This window comes from Salvelinus fontinalis, chromosome 4 (genome assembly GCF_029448725.1).
Source record: "Salvelinus fontinalis isolate EN_2023a chromosome 4, ASM2944872v1, whole genome shotgun sequence".
NCBI classification, from domain to species: Eukaryota; Metazoa; Chordata; class Actinopteri; order Salmoniformes; family Salmonidae; genus Salvelinus; species Salvelinus fontinalis.
Window position 1 is genome coordinate 75234217 of NC_074668.1, and position 20000 is coordinate 75254216.

Consider the following 20000-nt stretch of genomic DNA (forward strand, 5'->3'; position numbering starts at 1 on the left):
AGTCCCCAGCCCATGATCCCTGTCTTACCATTGACTTTCAGTGTGACCCTCATTACCAACAGGCACCTTCTGCCGTGGCAGCACAGCAAGATGGCGGGGGGCGCGGGGAAGGGAGTAAGTGTGTGGGCCTACCGGGAGAGACCTCTGTGAGCCAGGCAGGCAGTTAGGCAGATGTCCATCAGTTAGGGGACTGGAACATGTGTCTGGCCAGAGACGGTGTTAGTCAGTCAGTCAGTCAGGTCAGCCAGAGGCTGTCTCCTGTCTCCCCCTCTCCCTCTCTCTCCCTCAAACTTACACCCCTCTGTTTCACCTAGTACACGGCTAGTTAACACGTACATTTTTACACAACTAGGCTGAAATGAATTGGAGACGTGGCAGCCCTCCGCTGCCCTACCTCCTCTCTGTCCTTGAGCGGTGCATGGTTTAGTTAGTGGTGGACTGTGTGTCGTGTCACACCTCCCTCCTGCATGTCTTCCTGCTCTCCTGATTGTGTTTATTGTTTCTTACCTCCTGGAGTCTGCCTGTGCTGGGTAGAGCTGCAGCTCCTCACCCCATGGCTACGTCCTGCTAATCAGGCCTCACAAAAGCCAGTTTGACTACCTCTAATTTGAAGCAAAACCCAATTATTCTCTTTTTCCAGAACAATAAAGTTCTTCCCACTCGGGGTCAGGGGCTTTGCCCATCTACAGCTCTGTTAACAAACATCTGTCCAACAGACTTGGCTTCCGCTCCGCTCCTACACAGACTGGAGCCTCACGTGTAGCCTAGAGACATAGTCAGGCAGCTCAACTCCTCTGCAAACAACTATGTCACCCTAACCCAAAATGCTCAAACTAACTCAACTATGTCACCCTAACCCAAAATGCTCAAACTAACTCAACTATGTCACCCTAACCCAAAATGCTCAAACTAACTCAACTATGTCACCCTAACCCAAAATGCTCAAACTAACTCAACTATGTCACCCTAACCCAAAATGCTCAAACTAACTCAGCTATGTAACCCTAAACCAAAATGCTCAAACTAACTCAGCTATGTAACCCTAACCCAAAATGCTCAAACTAACTCAACTATGTCACCCTAACACAAAATGCTCAAACTAACTCAACTATGTCACCTTAACCCAAAATGCTCAAACTAACTCAACTATGTCACCTTAACCCAAAATGCTCAAACTAACTCAACTACGTCACCCTAACCCAAAATGCTCAAACTAACTCAGCTATGTCACCCTAACCCAAAATGCTCAAACTAACTCAGCTATGTCACCCTAACCCAAAACGCTCAAACTAACTGAACTATGTCACCCTAACCCAAAATGCTCAAACTAACTCAACTATGTCACCCTAACCCAAAATGCTCAAACTAACTCAACTATGTCACCCTAACCCAAAATGCTCAAACTAACTCAACTATGTCACCCTAACCCAAAATGCTCAAACTAACTCAACGTTGTGTTAGTGAGATGGATTTGAGGTGGGGGGTAGAGTTGTGTCCATTTCTGTGGCCCCTTGAAGACAAAAGGCTGTTTGTGTGTGAGGCGGGGGCAGCGCTATCATTGTGGGAACATAATCAGTCGGTCATTTCCGCTGCCCATGTGCTGTTGTTTGCCTCGGGTCCCCCAGAAGAATGAACCTTTTGTGTGCCGTGTATGTGGCGGCGATAAAGTTTGGTCCAGGAGAGTATACATGTTTATATCTGGAGATACGTGAGCAGGACACAAAGGGCTTTGTTTGGATTTAGTCTGCGTCTGCACTACGGAGGGTGGGGCAAACAGGCCACCGGAGCTGTGCCACATTTTCCATCCACACAAATGGAGTCTGTATGGGGCCCCGGAAAACCAGGAAATGAGACGGGGCATACTGATTGGTCATACCGAATAGAAAGTAAATTCTCCTTGACAACGCCATCCGTTTGAATAACATAGAAACAGAGCGGCGTACCTACTCTGAGCCAGAAAGGCTTGTCAGAGAGTGATGAGGTGGTGTCTGTCTGGTCTGGAGCTGTGAGAGATTGTACATATTGTACACTACCTAGCCCTCACTCTGAGACAGGAGTCCTAGTTGACAGACCCCTGCCACTTACAGCAGGGGACAAAAGCCAATTTAACCACTTACCTGGTGGCCAATCAATAATAGCCTGAGGCAAACAGTAGCGCTGTCAACATAGGGAGTGAGTCTTAGTGGTCTCTTAGAGAGGGCTCAGTACAAAAACATCAACTCCAGATCTGATCAGAAAACAATCTTCTTTATGCTGTGTTCAAACTGACTGGAAAATAGTGGAAAGTCCGATTTGTATTTGAATGTTATTAGATACCCATGAATTATAGCTCACATGTTCATAGAGCCTAGAAGTTTTAACAGGCATCACTTAAGCCTCCAGCTTTCATCAATGATAGACAATCTGCCTTCCTTATATCTAAAGTTTATTTAAATGATGACGTTTATTGAATTGTGGGATTTTTTGACCCAACCCCCTTTTCTGTGATGTGTGTCTGACAACTGTTATTTTAAATATGTTTTCAAAAGCCATATCAGTATCCGTAATAACCCGTTCACTAAGCGCCTGCCAGATAATCAGGACAGCAGTAGACATATATAATATTATACAGAGTTCAACCCCTTTGCTGTGTAGAAAAGTGATTGTCATTAAACGCTTAGCCAGTCATCAAAACCACACGTCTGAGTGGTAAGTCACCACTGGTTAGTGAAGTTACTGATTTATTGCCAAGGAAAATAAGCATGATGACATCAATGGTCTTTGTGCAGCAGGCAGGATGGGGCCTTAATAATGTATGCGTTTAATGTGTTCTGTGATGGGAGTCCAACTGGGTTTGGTTTTCTAACAGTGTGGGATGGCAGGCGTATAGAGGGCCAGCTCAGGTGGCTGTGTAGTAGTGTCATATTACAGGCCAGAAAGCCCAACAGAAACCTCTCTACTGTGGAGGGAAATCAGAACAGTCTCTCTCCTGTTGAGTCTGAAAACTTCTCTCTGTGATGAGTGGAAAACGAGCACTCCAAGTGTGCTGAATGAGAGCCATGGCTGTGTGGTTTTTAAGGCTGCTGTCTCTCCCTGGATTCAAGCTTTGATATACAGTAAAGACCTTTGATGGAGGTTCTCTGCCAGGCATGGAAAGAGAGGAAGACGTGAAGGAGAGAGAGAAAAAGAGACAGAGAGACAGAGAGAGAAAGAGAGGAAAAGAGAGAAAGAGAAAAAGCTTTGAATGGTGTCTGGCTTTGGATGTTAATGCCTTGTGGGTTTCCTCCCTCTCCTCTCTACAGCAACTGTATGCCGCCCAGCTTGCCAGCATGCAGGTCTCTCCTGGAGCCAAGATGCCGCCACTCCCCCAGCCTCCCAACAACAGTGGGCCCATCTCTCCCTCCGGCCTGAAGAACGACAAGAGATCCTCCAGCCCTATCACTCAAGTCAAGGTAGGCCCCGCATCTCACCCCTTACTTCACCCACCTACAACCCACCACCTAAGTACTGGAGTGGTTCTTGACCCAGCCTGCTGATAACTCAGAAAATGAGTGGTAGTAATGGTAGTGGTGCTGCTGTTCTGTGTTCTGTGCTAATACTGGGCCAAACTTGTCCATGTCCACATCAATCTGTGGGCCTTTAACAAGGACCGCTCTCTCTCAACCAGAACTCTGTGGACATGGTTGCTATGGCTGTGGACACTCTAAGTGAGAGAATTTGTTGAACACATGGTTTCAGATCACAAGGAACAGCAGAACCTTTTTTATTATGACGGAACAAAACCATTAGAACAGAGAGAGAATCACTCGTATGTAAATGCAGTTTAAAAAGTGAAGGGATCAGAAGGATTGATGACTCTTATTGTCTTGTATATAAACCCGAGAGCAGGGTCTGCTACTGCATGGCCTGGATCCACCAGACCTCCGTATGGAGCATAGAGTAGATACATCATCCTCTCACCATGCGAGGCCATAATCAGAAACATGCTCCATTTGGAAAAATCATGTCATTGAATGGTACAGTAGGGCAGCTCTCTCTCTCTCTCTCTCTCTCTCTCTCTGGTATTCTCTTTAGCATGCAAGCTCTGGAGCTTAACACTGCCTCCCCCACAACCCCACCACACCTCCCCCATGACCCCAGGCACACAGCCTCCTGGGAGCTCATCCATGGTCCTGTATCAAGTCTCCTAAACCCTGTCACTTTATAGGATCTATGTCATCAAGGCTGTGTGTTAGATATGAGGCACTGAACAGATCCTACAGGCCTTTTCACTCAGATATTGTGACATTGAGTTGCTGTTCTGAATGGACTCTATGGGTATTTATCATACTTCTAAACACTACGCTTGTGAGCTTGAACTATCAATAATTAAACACTAATGTAAAGTACATATGTCCCCAAAGCCCCATGTGTATTCATCCTTAGTTAGAATTAGATTGCTGTTAGTTTTGTTTGTCAGTTTTTGGCTACATTGGATGACAAACTGTTATTGGCACAGCAATAACAAGGCCTTGAGGCAGTCTGTGTCTGAGCCAGCCATATGTTTGGACAAGGAGACACTTGGGCTTTAAAAATGACTGTTAACAACGGCATACAGACTAATCTTAGCGAAGAGGCTTCACTAGAGAGATACATAAGGAGGCAGTAGAGCTATACTTGACCCACCCAGGTACTTTCCTCCATTGGTACGTGTGTAATACCTACAGTACCATCCAGTCAGGTAGCAGGTATCCTCTCCAAGAGCTCCTAGACACTGGCCTGGAGAACACCACAGATCACCATCAGACTCAATCACACCTTACTGCTGCTCTGTGCTGTACTGCAACCAGCCCAGCAGACATGTCCTCCTGTGACCTGACATCTCACATTAACTCACCCAACTATACAAAGAATGCATTCTAAACCAGTTATACATTTATTACACACTGTCGGATGCAGTATTACATGAAACAAATGACTAACACCAGTATCCGCAAATGAGAAAGGAAATTGGAAAACAACCTAATGAATTAGATAACGCAACTGACGTTTGATGACTGTTACTTACAACCATCTTTAATCATCACCATGTATCTCTGTAATGTGGTTATTATTCATTCTTAGACCAGAGAAGAGGGAGAACAGATGAAGATGTACAGAGAGGCAAAATCGGATTTAATTAGTGTGAACAAAGGTACTGAGCAACTGTGAGGACGGCCATGATGGCACGGGGCCAGCAGATGAATGAGGAGGGGAGAGGAGAGGAGCGGAAAAGCGGGGGAGAGGAGAGAAGGGGAAGGGAGAGGGGGAAGTAGTGGACGGTCAGATAGGAGCGCTAGTAATTAGCCAGAAGCAGACTGTTGTCTGGGAGCCCACACATCCTCCAATAGGAGGAGCCCTTATTCACATCTGTCTCCTCTCTCTCCCGCTGTTTCTCCCTATCTATCTCTCTCCTATCTCTCTCTCTCTTCCACTCTCTCTCCTCTCTCTCTTCCACTCCTCTCCCTTACCCCATCTCCACAAGGAGGAGGGAACGCAGCCTCTCAACCTGTCCGCCCGGCCCAAGACGGCAGAGCTGGTCAAGTCCCCCACGTCCCCCACACAAAGCCTGTTCACAGGCAGCAAGACCAGCCCCAACAGCCTGTCCAAGAGCGGCATCCCCAGTCCCCTTGGAGGCATGGGCCGTGGGTCTTCTCTGGGTAAGAACTGGCCACACTCTGCATCTCACCTCCGGCTCCATCTCCAATAGTCAATACATACTGATTTAATCTGTTTTGAAGTTGATACCCCCTCGATCACATAGAAAGATCATTATATTTCCATAACAGTGATATAGGATCGAAGCTAGATATTTTGTTGGTTTTATTTTCTGTGTTTAGATAATGGGAGTTGAACATATAGTATTTCAGACTGTCAAGTTGTAAAAATGGCTTTGAATGCTGCCCTTTTTTTATCTGGATGAACCAAAAGTTAATGACGTTTATCTCTATGTAGACAAAACTGTTGACACAATTGCAACTCTTAATCTCGGTGGAACCTTGGTATTAAAAACCATGCAATCTAGAGCTGCGGATGTTGTAACACATTATTTGTTTTTAAGAGGTCTCACATTTCACCATCCCTCTCATGTTAAGCCTTTCTACTCAGCCTTTGCTAACTGTTATTAAATGCAGTCTTTCATTAAAGCGCCTGCATTTCCGCTGTTCCGTTCAGACTGGGGGTTTGAACCCCATGTTTGTTTTATTCTATTTCTGTGTCTTTAACTGCCATCCCTCCTCACCTAACTTTGAGATGTTAATTACACAAAGAAGGTCGACAGACTCGGTCAACTGCCTCTCGCTGTCTTTAAAACAGACCCACCCGTACACAGATGCAGGCAGCACACACATGCACGCACGCATGCACACACACCCTGACGGGAAAAAAGGAAGAGGACCTCCTACAAGGCTTGATTCTCCACATAGGATGATCAACACCTGTCAGTGGGCTCATTCACTGTGAATCAAAATGAATAGTGTGTAAGTGTATCTACTGTGTGTGTGGGTTAACTGGGCGTGACGCTCCCTCCCCAGACATCCTGTCCAGCCTAAACTCCACAGCGCTGTTCGGGGACCAGGATGCGGTGATGAAGGCCATCCAGGAGGCCAGGAAGATGAGAGAACAGATCCAGAGAGAGCAGCTGCAGCACCACCAGCAGGGCATGGAGGCCAAGCTCTCTGCCCTCACAGGCATGGGCCTCAACAACTGCAGCAGGGCTGACAAGGTCAGAATCCCTGCCCCCTCCGTCCGTCTGTTTGTCCATCCAGCTCTCTGTCTCATTCTCTCTCATTCCTTTTCTCCTCTCTTCCATTTATCTTCCTATATGTTGCTTTCTGTTTATTCACTCTTCTCTCTCTGTCTCTCTTTTCTCCTTCCCTCCCTCTTTTTTCCACACCAACAGAGCTGGTTCACTGAGTACATTGTGAGTAGCCCAAAACCATAACTAGTAAAGTGATTTCCGCTATTTTCTTTTTTAGATATAATTCTTCAGACCAATGTTTGTCTTTAATGCTGGTCCAGAGTAGTGGTTTTGATTGACATTGGCATGGCTGTGTGTGTGTGTGTGTGTGTGTGTGTGTGTGTGTGTGTGTGTGTGTGTGTGTGTGTGTGTGTGTGTGTGTGTGTGTGTGTGTGTGTGTGTGTGTGTGTGTGTGTGTGTGTGTGTGTGTGCGTGCATTATGGTGTTTGCATGCGTGTGTGTTGATGTTGGTGATAGAGGAACGGACCATGGTGCTGCCCGGTGCGGGTTAACACTCTGATGTCTCTGCCCAATTAAAGCAGACATACGGCCCTCTCCGTCCCTCGACATGGGACAGGGGCGCTTTGTACCAGGAGCACACACACTCCCCTCCCCGGGATTCCCTTTTAAAATATCTTCAAGCGATGAGTCAATCAAGGAGAGAAAACAACATCCACCTCCCTCTGATTGGTGCCATATTGCCAGTTGGCTGTGAGGAGCAGGCAGGAACTGGGAGCGGAGCTTCATTAATATTTCAACACCTGACACTTTTAACCAACACATTCAACTAGGTCAATGTATATGTAAAAACATCTACGAATATCTATTTTGATTTCTTCTTTAATTTAGTTTTAGGGGTAAATCTGTGTCTACACAGGTGGGAATGCAGTGAGCTCAGACTGAAGTGTGTCAAGTCAAGGGACATGACCAATAGTTTAACAACTCAGTGGGATCAACTTGTCTTGCCATGTCACCAGATAATAAAACCATTTGTATTGTTTTTGTATTTAAAGTTCAGTCCCATCTCACAGGGTTGTGTCGTTATAAAAGGAAATTCAAACTACAATTTTTTATGGTTGTACACCTTAACACCCCGCCATCATAACTGTTCCTGTTAGCTAGTTAAGCTTCCTCAGTGTCTCTGTCTTTGTTGGTTCTCCACTAAGTGGGTGAGTCTGAGGCCCGTAGAGTAACGTTAACACTCCCATCTCCCGTTTCCACTCAGTCACTGTCTGTGTCTGTCTGTGTGTCTGTCTGTGTGTCTGTCGGTGTGTCTGTGGGACAGCCCTGTAGCGTTCTCTACCTCCCTGACTCTAAGGTGAGCCAAGCTCCAGAATCTGCTGCTACATGATATGAATGCAGCGTGTGAACAATGCCCTGAAAGGAACCGTTTTCAACAGGCAGCAAACACCTACCCCTCCATTGTTCTTAGCAGGTAGAGCTTACCGCTTTTCTCTGCCCCTCTTTTGTTTGCTTTCGTTTTTGTCTCGACTGCATTATGGGCCTGTCTACTCAGCCTGTGTTTAAACAATCCTCTCGGGTAAGCTGTGTGTATTTATAACAGGGAGGGGCATTTGTGGATGAAGCTGTCAATCACTCCTCACCTCTGCTCCACCCCTTTCAGTCTGTGTACTCAGTCTGAGGAGAGAGAGACAGAGAGATGGACAGAGAGTGTAGACTAACAGTGAAATGCTTATTTACGGGTCCTTTTCCACAACAATGCAGAGTTAAAGATAAAGAATAAAAATTGCAGTGTTAGTATGTGTGGGTAGAGTCCATTGTGTGTGCATAGAGTCAGTGCAATGTAAGAATCAATGTAACAGTGAGGTAAGACTGCGGAGGCTTGTGGTTCAAGATCACAGCATTGACAGTACACAGCCAAGAACAATAAATTATAAATAGGTGGGCTATCAGTTTGAAAATATGACTGGTATTTTGGGGTTATCGTGTTGCCCTAGGTAACCGTACACACCACAAAGACTCCTTCTTTTGGAAGTCAGTCAGCCTTCGTGTGCCTGGCCTCTCTCTCCATCCTCCCACCTGGGTCTGTCAGAGGACAGCTTCCCAGAGGCACAGCTATGTTTAGGAGAAGTAGCTGCATCTCTAATGAGTTAGCATGAAACCCTTGGCACTATCTCGCCTGCACTCTTAGAAAAAAAGGTGCTATCTTGAATTTTTCCACAGAGGGTTCTACATGGAACCCAAAAGGGTTCTACCTGGAACCAGAAAAGTTTATCCTATGGGGACAGCCGAGAACCCTTTTGGAACTATTTTTTGTGCTTAGAGAGGGACTAAGGAGCAGCTCTTCATGCTGTCTCAGTCATACCAAAGAGACACTCCAATGTGAAACTCTCAGGTCAATGTGATAGTGAATATGACCAGTCTTCTGTAGCCATGCTTGGCTCCATCCCTAGACCAAAGGCAGATAAAGACAGTTCCAGTGACACTGTCCCTATCAGGATGGTGTGTGTGTTTAGTGCTGGGACACACTCTAACAAGTGAACCAGTAGAGTGATCATCACAGTGTGGCACAGTAAAAACAGAGGTAGGGAGGGAGGGTTAGGAAGGAGGTAGAGAGGGGGGGGGGGGGGGTGCAGGCCTGGCGCGGCACAGCACGGAGTGGCCTTCCCTTCCCCTGATACAAGCCGACAGTCTGCACAGGCCCGGACGGCCCAGATAAAAGCTTTCACTTTGGTCAGTTTCAGAATATTAATATTTCAGCCAAGCGCCTCACCTGACATAAATACTGTGTGCTCTTTAATAGCTGTGCTCCCGGTCGGCTGTTTGGAAGTTTATCACAGTGAAAGCTTACATGAAGATTCCGTAAAAGTAACATAAATGGGATTAAGCAGAGGTTAAAATCATCTAGTGTGGCTGTTGGAGGGGGATATTAAATATTGATTTATCCCAGTGTAACGACCCAGCCGGAGAGTGGGGCTAAGTGCTGCTTACAGATGGATCAATTCATCTTTTAATACAAAGTGTGTCCATGGAGCACAATGCATCCCTTCCTCCTCTCTCACCCCTATTACTGGGATCCCTCCATATGGCCCTTCTTACTCTCTCTTTCCATCTCTTCTCTCTCTCTTATCTTTCTCTCTCGTCTCTTTCTTCATCCTCTCATCTCTCTCTCGTTCCTCCTCATCTCTCGCTCCTTACTACTGCCCTTTGAGGTGGAAGACGTCCTTTAATTCTACAGTTCACTAGTCATCTACCTTCTTGTTGAGGTAATGTAAAATATTCATGCTTTACTGTTTTCTATTTGTCCTTTTTTACTATATCCCATCAGTACAATAAAAGCTTTTCCAAGGCTCAAAATGTTCCTTTTTGAAATATTTATCTAAAGGTATTATTGTCTTTAGAGGGCAATTACTTTGTTCCATTATTTATTTGCTCAGTGGATGCTTTTATCTAAAACAACTGAGAATGTGTACAGTCAAATACAACAGGATCCATTTGCAACTCCTGGAATTGTCTCCTGCTATTAGCATAGCTAGCTAGAACTGGTAAAACTGTTAGGATTGGGTGTATTCATCTGCAGGTTGAAGATTTCATAGTTTGTCCTATACTGTATGAACTGAGATACAGGAGAAAACAGGCTACTGAGTCACTGATTCAGGTGTCACAGATTGGTGATATTCCTATAACTCTTGTCTTGCTTGAGATTCTTATAGCTCTAGTCTTGGTTAATATTCCCATAGCTCTTGTCTTGGTTGATATTCCCATAGTTCTTGTCTTGGTTGATATTCCCATAGCTCTTGTCTTGCTTGGTTGATATTCCCATAGCTCTTGTCTTGGTTAATATTCCCATAGCTCTTGTCTTGGTTGATATTCCCATAGCTCTTGTCTTGGTTAATATTCCCATAGCTCTTGTCTTGGTTGATATTCCCATAGCTCTAGTCTTGGTTAATATTCCCATAGCTCTTGTCTTGGTTGATATTCCCATAGCTCTTGTCTTGGTTAATATTCCCATAGCTCTTGTCTTGGTTAATATTCCCATAGCTCTTGTCTTGGTTGATATTCCCATAGCTCTTGTCTTGGTTGATATTCCCATAGCTCTTGTCTTGGTTAATATTCCCATAGCTCTTGTCTTGGTTGACATTCCCATAGCTCTTGTCTTGGTTGATATTCCCATAGCTCTTGTCTTGGTTGATATTCCCATAGCTCTAGTCTTGGTTGATATTCCCATAGCTCTAGTCTTGGTTGATATTCCCATAGCTCTTGTCTTGGTTGATATTCCCATAGCTCTTGTCTTGGTTGATATTCCCATAGCTCTTGTCTTGGTCTTGGTGGTACCCGCTGTTCACTGGAGGCTGTGTGTAGAGATACAATATATTCCTCTGCTGACATCTCCCAAACTGGAATCAAAGGGTGAAAGGCCAGTGTATTAACCTATTGAACTGCCCCTGTCCCCCTGACACCCCCTCCTCCCTACATTATTGATGAGTACAATATTCTCTTTCCCATGTCGTACACCTCAGAGCCGAACATATTCAAATGGAGCTTTGCTGGTGTTCCACAAAGTCCTGACTCCTAACCTTTTGCAAGTAGTAGAAATGCTCTTCTCGCTCTAATCTGTGTGTGTGTGTGTGTGTGTGTGTGTGTGTGTGTGTGTGTGTGTGTGTGTGTGTGTGTGTGTGTGTGTGTGTGTGTGTGTGTGTGTGTGTGTGTGTGTGTGTGTGTGTGTGTGTGTGTGTGTGTGTGTGTGTGTGTGTGTGTGTGTGTGTGTGTGTGTGTGTGTGCCGAGGTCCTATTCAGGCAAAGCCCTCACAAAGACTTTGAATATAATCTTGTCTGGTCTGCAGCCCTGGAAGCAATTTTCTGCTGCTTTTCGACTGCTGTCTTGGAAATTGCCAACCAAGGCTTTTTGGCTGCAATGTAAATCCCTGGCATACATGGGTTTGGCCGTCCAAATTAGATTATGTTCTGCTCCCAGTCACTGGCCATAGCCAGCAAGTGCCATTGTTGAGTATTGCTTACATTAATGCTTTGTCCAAATGTTCACATATGTCAAAGGAATAAAAATAGTCTATGACTCTGAATGAGGTTGTGGATGTGTGTGGGCGTCTGTCCCAGGCCAGGACTGAAACAATGCCACCCGCTCTTTCTCTTTTTCTGTCATTCTGTCTCTCTGTCTGCCTCGCCTCTCTCCAGAAAGACATCAAGGCTGCATCCTGGTTGGGCTGTTGGCTGAGGTAGTTCCCTTATTTTCCGTAGTTGCAGTGTAAAATGGGGAATTGCCAATGCACTGCAGCCGCTCAAAAATGTTACTGGCCCCAGAGCTCTAGACCTGCAGAGAGAGCCACGCTCACTGCCGGCCGGGCCGGGCCTCTGTACAACGTAGACTGGGGAGAGAGAGAACACGCCATAATGGGCCTGTTATGCTCTGCTGCAGCATTGTTACAGGGGGCACATAATGACTCCTGTGTCTGCCAGGTCACTCAGTTCACTCTCCATATTGTTGTGGTTATGGTAGTGTTGTGTTATTGTAAGCAGAGGGTTTGATAAGGCAGAGATGTGAGCCCAACTTAACGGTCCCTGGAGGAGCCCGTGAACAGTTCAGGGTCATTGAGAGCTGGAAACCCATAAAAATACACCAGCAAATGATCTCAACCCAGTGTGGAATAAAAAACCACAGGAGAGCCCTGTCAGAAAGGCCTTTACAGCACAGAGCAGAGATGGCAATGCATAAAATACACCATTTGCAAATTAAGTTGAAAGGTCAGGTTTTGTGTGGCTGACTTGGTTCTCCTTCCAGAGAAAAAGTGAAGAACATCTCATTCTGGTGTATGATAGCATATTCTGTCATTAAAAACAAACCAAAAACTCTATCTGGCGTCCAGCCCGGATTAGGGGTAGCAGTTAGCAGTTCAGCTCCATAATTGAACTAAGATGCTACTCTGTGCTGCTCTCTTAATGAGGTAGTAGCCTGGTGCTGTCAGTAGAGGCTGGAGGACTCAGAGGACTGGATGTCTAGGGCAGTGGTCCATCTATGGCCTGAGTGATCCTGTGCCTGCCTTGGGGGATGAGGCCTGTGGAGCTCCTGTAGTGCAGGGCTGAGACCCAGGGAGCAGGGGAAAGAGAGCAAGAGGCTGCATGAAAGAAACCCTCGGCTTACCACACCACTGGATGTTCTTAAGACGTAAATGGTTCAAAACTACCAACTACTGGAGAGCTGAAACATTATAAATAACATTGCAATTGGTTAGAACTGAAATACAAAACAGATTGCGATGAGAAAACGGGATGTAACACCACTTCATGTTTAAAGGGCACTTTGTCTCCATTTTAGTCAGGGCAGGGCGCAGAATGCAGAGGTTTCGGCCCTCAAGGTCTCCACTCTGGGTCATATGTGACCTTTGTGATGAGTGACAGCTGATACACAAAGCCTGCTATTGTGCTCAGATCAGACAGCTGTGTGCTTCACCTCCCCATAGACCAGGTGTTTGAGCTGCAGCACATGCTGCGAGGCCCGCTTTCACAGACATGACAATAACAGTTATTCAACAGAATATTATGGCCTTTGTCAGTTGTCTTTTTTTATCAAGGTATTAGCCCTATGCACCTGGGAAACCGAAAAAAGGAAATGACCAAACTCCAAGGTTTACGCACCTGTCCTGCTTGATTATCGTCAAGTGAAGCTTTTCAGTATCTTACAGAAGCAGTCCCTTTAACAGAAGAATAGTGGAGGACTTCTCTACTTTTTTTTCACTTAAATCCAGACAATGTTTTCAGCTGTCCTTAATACCGGACCTTAAACGGCTCTAACAATCCTTATTATCTTACAGTTGTATGGAGCAGCCCTGACAATCCAAGGCCATATGGTGGTGGCCAGGCTATTTATAAAGGAGAGGGGCAGGAGTGGAGCGGCAGTGTGATGCGTAAATACAGGGTAGACACAGGCACAATGCACAGGGCCTCCTGCCTCTCTCTGCCTCTTCTTCTGCTTTCTTTACCACTGCCTCTAGCTGCCTCTGTCAGGGCTGCCCAGGCCCAGGATACGCCCTGTGGCTGTGGGCAGAGAAGCGGGCCTCCTGCACATGTTCTGTGGCCAGGCAGATTAAAGCCCTCTTCACAGTGCTGACATGGGCCTTCTCGGGTTCCACACTTCCCCAATGCTAAGCTAAGAAGTTCCACTGACTCTGCCATCCCTCGCCCTGCTCTGTTCTCTATGGCTATGGCATGACTTCACCGGGCAGCCATTTGCTATCGAACAAAATGTGTTTGTAACCAAATTTGAGACAAAAAGAGCACGGGGCAGGGCAGAGGAGATTATTGTGGGTGGCTTTTTTCCACTTGAGCTTGGAGCGCGTCGCTATAATTTGAGATGTGGGATGAAGGCTGCATGCTGAACTCATTTGAGGGAAGGACCGCTCGCTCGCCAGAGGCCGTGTTCAGAATGGGAGGGGAACAACTTGTACCATTATGTATTTTGTATTCTCTCTCTCTCTCTGCCCCTCTTTCATGTTCTCTCATCTTCATTCCCTGCCTCTCCTTCACGTGTGCATTTATTCTATCAAGTCTTTTATCTTTCTCCCTTTCACTCCCTGCATCTCTCTCTCTCTCTCCCTCTTTCTTTTTCTCTCTCTTTCTCTCTCCCTCTCTATTTTTCTCTCTCTCTCTCCTATCCCAGTTGTCCTATTTTTTTCTCCATTTGCTGAAGGGAAGTGCTCTTGTCATCCTCACTACTGTACATTATAAATGTCCTTTATAGTGGACATGCAGCAGGCAGGCGGTGGTGAGCATACTATACCGTCTATCTCTCTGGACGGACGGAGGGCCATCGTCCCTGGATACCACCACATGTCCTTCTGTGCCAGAGTGATCAGTAAAAATGTCATGACATCATAAAATAATAAAAATGCCATTAATTTATCACAGCACTTGATGCAGGGGTAGTAAAGTAGCATCAGTTCACTGAATATTTTCAAGCCTTGAAACAAAAAGCCTGATGTTGTGCATATAATTTATCCCCATAATTTTAACTGTAATTCTAATGCATGGATATAAATGATAAAGGTTATAAGCAATAAGTATATAAAACATACTATATAAAATGTAATGGAAATTCATTGTAGCATATTGCACAGATTTAATCTAATGTTCATTAGCATTGCCAACACAGGGAAAGAGAAAGTCATATTTGTACAATGTTTAATAACCTTGTAGTTGACATACAGTACTGTCCAGCTACAGTAGAGTACAGTAGAGTACAGCAGAGTACATAAGAATACAGTAACTCACATTAGACAACACAGACAACACGTCCTAAATCAAACATTATTGGGCAATGTAACAATGATTGCTGATGTATCATCAGACTGTACAGAGTTTGATTATATTTAATGACGTGGAGGTAATAAGGGCTTAATTCAATAAGCCGACTTGTTCAACACTGGTCCCAGCTGACTGGTGCGGTAGCTGATGTTCCCTCTGTGTGATCACTGGGACTTTGTGGTGGAGAAAGGAGAAGTTTAGCGCTGAGCTAGTTGTTAATGAAAGTCTTTGATGGATGGCTCCTGTTACTCATCCCTTCAGCCCAACATGATGCTTAATGATCATGAGTTTATAAAAGGCCTTGATTGATCAGGAGGGGCCAGTGGAGTGCAGGAGGGGGGGGATAGTAGACGGCTAATTTATTACACAGTTCCCCCAGAATGCTGAGTCCTCCCAGGCCCTCCCAGCAGAGACGAGAGGACTGTCCATGTAGCATCCCATCCCAGGCCGCCATTGCCCGTCTGACTAATCGCACATCCGTCAATTTGTCATCGGGCCGCTAGCCTCTTTCATTAAGTGCAATAATGTGGCTGGGTGATGAATACAGCAGTGTGTGTCGCTTCACACGGAGCGTGGCGCTGGGAAGGCATGGCGCTCAATCTTATCTTTACAAAGCGCCTTCTGCCCAGCGGGGACCAGCGCATATGTCATAATTAGAAAACACTTAAGTTAGCAAAGCCAAGGCAGATAGGCAGCCTCTAATCACAGGCCATAAGCAGGTGGTGGTTAATTGTAGATCAGAATCACTCAGATGTTGATACATAATGATGGCTCCTTGAAGCATGATGGTAAATTGCAGCACTCTCACTGTCTTTCACACACAGAGACACGCACACACACAGAGACACACACACACACACACACACACAGAGACACACACACACAGGGACACACACAGAGACACACACACACAGGGACACACACAGAGACACACACACACAGGGACACACACAGAGACACGCACACAGAGACACACACACACAGGGACACACACAGAGACACACACACACAGGGACACACACAGAGACACACACACACAGGGACACACACAGAGACACACACACACAGGGACACACACAGAGAGAGACATACTCTCTCTTTTTGAGGAATAGTTCTTGAATAAATAAAATGCCTCAGGATGATGGAGAAGACTTGAAGTGGAATTCAAATGTCTCAATTTGTCTTCTTGTCATCCTTTTCAGGTCTTATTGGCCAATCAAAGGGAAACTGAAAGAGGAAAAACATTTCAGTAAATTGACAATGGATCTTTTTTTGACAAATAATTATTTTGGGACAATGGATTTTTTTTCTCTGAGAAATGAATGAACAACTGTTTTTTTTTTTCTGGAAGTAATGCTTTTGATCAGGATGTTCTATGAAACTAAATCAAACAGCATTGTATTGCAAGTGATGTTCTGTATTAACCTCCAGTGACTGAAGTATAATGGTACATTATATTTTCTCTGATAGGAGAGAGGTATACAAGCTCCCATGTGGGTGGAAAAACAAGAACACAAACAAAAGAGTGAAAGCCCATAGAACAGTGAAAGATGAATGCGTGTGTTGGTGTCGGTGTCTGTGTGTGTGGCAGGGGAGCTGTTAGCATTATAGGGAGCCCACCTGAGTGTCTGTTCAAACTGCGTGTGATAGGTAACCTCAGAAAAGACACAGGAAGAGGAGGGGTACACATAGTGCACCTTTGGCAGAGATAGAATGCTCACCCTGGGAGTAAAACAAACGCTCTCGGCTGAACCCTGGCAACATGCCTGCTTTTAGTGTCTTCCAGGCCAATCCGAGGGGAGAGATTATTTGTGTCATGCCGAGTCAAAGTGTCCATCTCCTACTTGAGTCTTTAGAGAGGAAGACAGCCCTGTGCTAATGCCCTGCGCATTCACTGCCGAACTAGGTCATTTAACAATGGAGTGAGCAGCAGTCGGCACTCTCCCCTGCATAATACATTACGTGTAATGTGCAGCAACTATTCAGAGGGCCCCGAAAGCTGTTATTTTATTCTGTAAATGCACACGGACATGACGTTTAACATTGTCACAGGCGAGCTGAATGAACGGGTTTCATTGTGCGTCAAGTACAACATGATGCCAAGTTTAATCTGAGCATAAAGCGACATGACAAAAGGGAGAACACGGTGTGTTCTATAAAGCATGAGCCCTAAATACGTGATGGCTGCTGAGCTCTGGGCGCTAGCACCAGACAGACAGGGGGATGTACAGCAAAGATTACAGAGAGAAAACCTGAGCGCTGCAAAGAGAGGGCCCCAGTCCCTATTGTGTGCTCGGGATCACAAACTATTCCTCTGTAACTCTATTTACAGCACCCCTGGCTCCTACTGTCTCTACCTCCCTCCCTCCTGTCATACATTATATCATCTGCTGAATGCAGGGATGTTAAAGGCAAGCTCAATCCACTTCCATCTTGTCAAAGGAGCGGCTCTACAATAGAGCTAGCAGTTATTTCAAAGAGATAATGTGTTTCAGAAATGACTCATTCAGTTATTCTACTGATCAGCTATTCTCTTGATATGGAAAGAGATGTACTGTATATGCAGCAGTTTTTTCAGGTTCTTCATTGTCTCTCTCTGTCTTTCCTCTGTTTATGTGTACTGTAGGAGCGGGCACACTTTGAGAGCCTTGGTCACCATCTTAGCAAACTGGGCGAGGATGGCAAAATTGGCCACAGAGTCATCGACCTCACCAGGCCAGAGGATCTGGATGGTAAGTACAGACTTCTCTCCTATAGTTTTCCCTTTTCCCATGCTGAAAAGCCATCTAGTCACTTCTATGTAACAGTGAATTCTTCAGACTGCTGCCTGCATCCCCCCCCCCAGTGCACAGTGTGTTCCTATAGTGGACCAGAGAGAGGTGAGGGCTGCCAGAGCAGTAGACCAGGGGGAGCTGGGTTGGGGGGATAGTGGTGTTTGAAGGCACCCACCGCTCCCTGGTTTTCACAGGTAAGTGAGGGGAGGACAGGGTGCCTGAGGACAAAGCTGGCCCTTCTCCAGGCCTGGCCCCGGCTGCCACTGCACTTGTTTGAGGTCCTGGGCACAGAGGTGTAAATTCGTGTAGCACCCATGTGACAAAGCGTCATCTCCCTTTGTGGGCCTGGAGCGTAAACAGTGGCGAGGAATGCCTCGATGCGCCAATGTTTGTCTGACGTAAATATTTGTGTCAGTTTCCATGGCACTTCAGAGGGAAAATGAATCAGGCTCACCTTTAATAGCTGCAACATTCTCAAGATGGAGGGAGAGATATTTCTCAAGACAATACAAGAGCACTCGCCTCTTTAAGATCCCTTCTAAACGCCCTTTTAAAACATTTCCCACCAATTTCCCCATTTCCCAACATTCCCAACAAAATAATTACAACACACAACGTTTCACAAATTGTATGGTCTACCTCACATAAACCTGCTTGTTGACAAAGTCAAAGAACTGAAACATAAATGAGTTGTCTTGTCTGCTTTCACATCACACCCATAAATTCAGGATTAGAGGTGCAGTTAGTGGCCATAGAGGGATAGTTCCCACGTCGTCAACCGCAGCAGACTCTGTCCCACCCCTCTGGCCCTCAGGGCAGATGTTCTCTAGGTCCTCAGCCTCTCCCAGTTACCCCAGTGGGAACCTTTCTTCTGTGGCTACTGTGGAGTCAGGACAGGAGCAAGGCGCGCACCAGCCCCTGTCGTCAGGGATCAGTTGTGCCCTTTTATGTCCTATGCAGGGCAGAGGGAAAGGCTAGCGCCAGATGCCTCTGGGAAGTGAGTTCCCAGCAGGCTGTGGATTAGGAGGAGGCAGGGAGGAGAGGAGAGGCAGGGCCCACGGAGGTCCTCTTCCCAGGGGGAGAGAGAGAGTGGTGGCTAGAAGCCAGAGACATGCACATAGCTCACCAACACAGTCACCATTTCATCTATCTCCACAAATATATCTGTCTGTTTCAACAGCACCGCCAGATGAATGATGTGAACAGGGTTTTAACATGATGCCCACCACATTAAAGCCTGTTTTTACAACCGCAATCTGTTTACTTTGGAGAACAAGATCCGTGTTTACTTTTGAGGTTCTTGTTTGGAGGCATTATGTTGAGCAAATCTAAGAAAAGAGATGTTTACTATGACAATGGATAGGATATAACAATTATAATAAGATTACTATTATCATTTCCAAATAATTCATAGCTGTCAACAGCATTTTCAACCGCTTACCCAGTTGAGTGATTCCTTGAGGGAGAGCCAGGTACCACATGTAAATATGGTTCATTATTTTAAAGCAGGGACTTGTTAGTGTACTGCAGACACCTTTCTGCACCCCAACATGAGGAAAACTACAGGTAGTATCTGAATATACCTGAACAGGCTGTAGCTGCTACCTAGTGACTGTAGGTCTGTCAGGGCAGGGGTCAATCTCCCTGCAGAGGAGAGACAGTGTTATTCAGAAGACCACTGTACAGAAGGCCTCGTTGCAGTTCACAGAAAGCTTTAGGTTGTTTAAACTAATATTTGCAAAGCATGCAGCAACCAAATTAACAGCTGCCAAAGTTCTAACGAGGGCCATTGGAAAATAGTGGCGTGGTATGAGAATAGATAGAATTTCCTTCATTTTGGAAAGCCACAAGCCACATGCATCAGCTCACCGCAAAGTCATTAGGTCTTTTTAAGCTCAGATGAAAAACATGAACAAATACCACAAAAGGCCTCAACCCAGCCTCTTTGTTCATTCACATATGGCTTGGTAGAAGTAGAATGACACGCGGGTTGTGTGTTTATCTAAAGCGCCTCCGCCAGAGAGGGTCCTGGGAGAACAAAGGGGGCGTTGAGAGATGCAGGGAGGCAGGAAACAGAGTTCATCGGAACGCACAGCACAATATCAGCCAAGGAGAAATAAGCAAGGCAGCTTGGCTAAGTGGAAATATGCTAATAGACTCCTTATGGGATAGGAGGAACAGTAGTGTTGTACTTTTGTTGTACAGTAACAGAC

At 45.8% G+C, this 20000-nt stretch overlaps 1 protein-coding gene across 6 annotated transcripts in view; it reads left to right on the forward strand.

Moving 5' to 3' along the window:
- Window positions 1-3281: 3281 nt before the first annotated feature.
- Window positions 3282-20000, forward strand: part of LOC129854400 (transcription factor SOX-6-like) — a gene marked incomplete at its 5' end in the record, with an annotated part of 33920 nt that continues 17201 nt past the window's right edge. For 3 of the 6 annotated variants that reach the window (XM_055921401.1, XM_055921404.1, XM_055921406.1), the window contains 5 exon segments: window positions 3282-3431; window positions 5483-5657; window positions 6531-6721; window positions 6899-6919; window positions 17640-17745. In XM_055921401.1, coding sequence (XP_055777376.1) covers window positions 3282-3431; window positions 5483-5657; window positions 6531-6721; window positions 6899-6919; window positions 17640-17745 — 643 coding nt within the window. 6 annotated transcript variants of the gene reach the window in all.